The sequence below is a fragment of the Drosophila rhopaloa genome, unplaced genomic scaffold (genome assembly GCF_018152115.1).
Source record: "Drosophila rhopaloa isolate 14029-0021.01 unplaced genomic scaffold, ASM1815211v1 contig_178, whole genome shotgun sequence".
NCBI lineage: Eukaryota > Metazoa > Arthropoda > Insecta > Diptera > Drosophilidae > Drosophila > Drosophila rhopaloa.
The window spans coordinates 7668289-7670564 of NW_025335059.1; the positions used below are offsets into that span (position 1 = coordinate 7668289).

General features: G+C 40.1%; 1 protein-coding gene across 1 annotated transcript; it reads right to left on the reverse strand.

Moving 5' to 3' along the window:
- Positions 1 to 869: 869 nt before the first annotated feature.
- Positions 870 to 2276, reverse strand: LOC108041390 (putative gustatory receptor 98a). Its single transcript, XM_017119310.1, has 3 exons — positions 1460 to 2276; positions 1040 to 1275; positions 870 to 983 (listed from the first exon to the last, which is right to left on the reverse strand). The coding sequence occupies exons 1-3, from the start codon at positions 2274 to 2276 to the stop codon at positions 870 to 872; spliced, it is 1167 nt and encodes a 388-aa protein (XP_016974799.1).

Genomic DNA, 2276 nt, shown 5'->3' on the forward strand with positions numbered 1-2276 from the left:
GACATCTTCCCACATGCACACCCACTCGATTCAATTCGATTTATCATCAACCTTTGTAGATTGGCCTAGGCTTCAACTCAGGCCTACTCGTGCGGATATATGAAGAAAGTCGGAGTATTATGCATGCTCACTTGCCCACGAATCTGTGCGTGGCAACAATGGCCAGAGGGGCAAACTTCAAGAATACTTACATCTTTACACTCTGAAAATACTCAGCAACAAACTTGAGTCATTTGTAAAATAGTAACATTTTTAAATTGCAATTAACAATAAGTATACTAAGTACTTTACAATCTAAGCTTTTAAACAAGTCAATTATAATTTGTATTAAATGTGGTTTAAGGTACTTAAAGATTGTACGGGTTCTATGTTTACAAATAAATAATATTACAAAATTAATTGTGGAAAAAAGTATGCAAGAATAAATTAATTGATGTTTGAGGTTGCAGTTACACTTCTGATATTTTACTTAAACATCTTTATATGTGGTTTGAAGTTAAAGACCCAGAAGATTGGTTGTTAGTCTTCAAGGATTTACTGTGTATACTTTTAAAGTGTACTCCATATACACACATGGACCCCTGACAGATTGGCCAAGCATGGCAAACAAATCCAAAACATGGACCTCCCTTAGTCCTACGTGAACGGTCAGTGGCCGTTGGCAAAAGTTTTTAATAGAATTTTTAAGCATGAATAATTATGTGAAGAAGACGTTCTGCCAGCTGCTGTTGCTTGCTGCTGCCTTGATTGCCCGTTGTCCTTTTTTGATTATGCACGGGCAGACATCAAATTTGCTAATTAGGTTAATTGACTTTAATTTAATAAGCACGCGACTAGACTGCCCAACAAATATCGATTTAGAAGGGCACTTAAATGGGGCCACTGGGTGTGGTACTTTGTGCCAGTTTGTTGGCGTTGCTCGCCCTCATGCTGATGCTAAATTGAATGCAGATCACAATATAGCTGATCATTCCGAATACGAACTATATTAAAATAGAGTAAATTTTACTCTTGTATTGACTCAATTAATTTAACTTACCTTTCCCAGCATTTCTGTGGTGATTTCCACCAGTCCTCCTGCACTAAATTGAAATCTCTCCTGACTCAATTGCAGGCAAAGTTTCCTAAGAGCCAGATTCAGTTGGCTATTACGTCGATCCGTGGTTATTGTGTAGAATATAGAGCGCAACTTTCGCTGCATTACATCGCAGCGCATGCAAATCCAGCAGGGCACTACAATTTCCAATAGTTTGATGCACTCTTCGCAGCAGACATCTGCGAGAAAAATATGTGTAACATTTTGAAGTGTTTTCTTATTAATAATATATATAAAAATTTATTTTAACTTGAATTTAAAACCTTAAATATTCAATTTGAGGTTCAAAATTATTTTTATTTTTTTAAAAACAGTTTGTGTAGAGTAAAAATAAGCAATAAATTTGGTTATGTGATTACTAACAATATTGGATGGACACTGCTGTGTGCTGCACTTGGCCGAGATAAAGCCAGTAGGGCAAAGCCGAGGAGTCTACAAAGAACTTCAGGAGCAGGGTGATCAGACTTAGTCGGAAATATTGCTCCAGACAACGGATGGATTGCCACAATTGTCCATGGATTCGTTGCAACTTTGACAACTTTTCCAGCGACAAGCGGCGTATGGACCACAGCTCGAATCGCGTTCGCTGCAACTCTTCCAGGACATTTGAAGCTCCAAGGAGAAGCTCCTGGTACAGGAAATAAATCACGGCACAGTAATGAGTGAACTCGGAGAATCTGGCCAGCAAAACTAATTCCGAATATAAGGCATAATAGGTTAAAGCGCGATTGTTGTACGCCGTCATTAGGATAAAAATCAGACTTCGAATGAATAGGGATCCGTAAATGGCATTGCAGTAGCCACGAACCCGATCCAGACTAGCCGGAGTGCCCAGGTGTACATTAATCGCGAATTGAATCGCCTGCAGTTGCCCATCGACATCCTTGCAGCTATATCCCCATAGAAGCTCCATTACGACGATCACATGAATCGCAATCAGGGCCGTAAAGTTGGTCAGATCCATGCTGCTGGAAAAGTGATCATTCAGGAAATCGTAGTCAAAGTCGTAATCAAAGCTGAAGCGTCCGTAGCTTGAAAAGCCAACTGCAACACAAAGGACCACATTGCAAAACACTTTGGCAAACAGGTTTTCCCACACCGGCAGCATTCCCAAGCACTTCATCACGCGACGCATGCGAAACAGTGAAGCCGTGTGTAGTTCGTCGGGCATTTGTCCCAT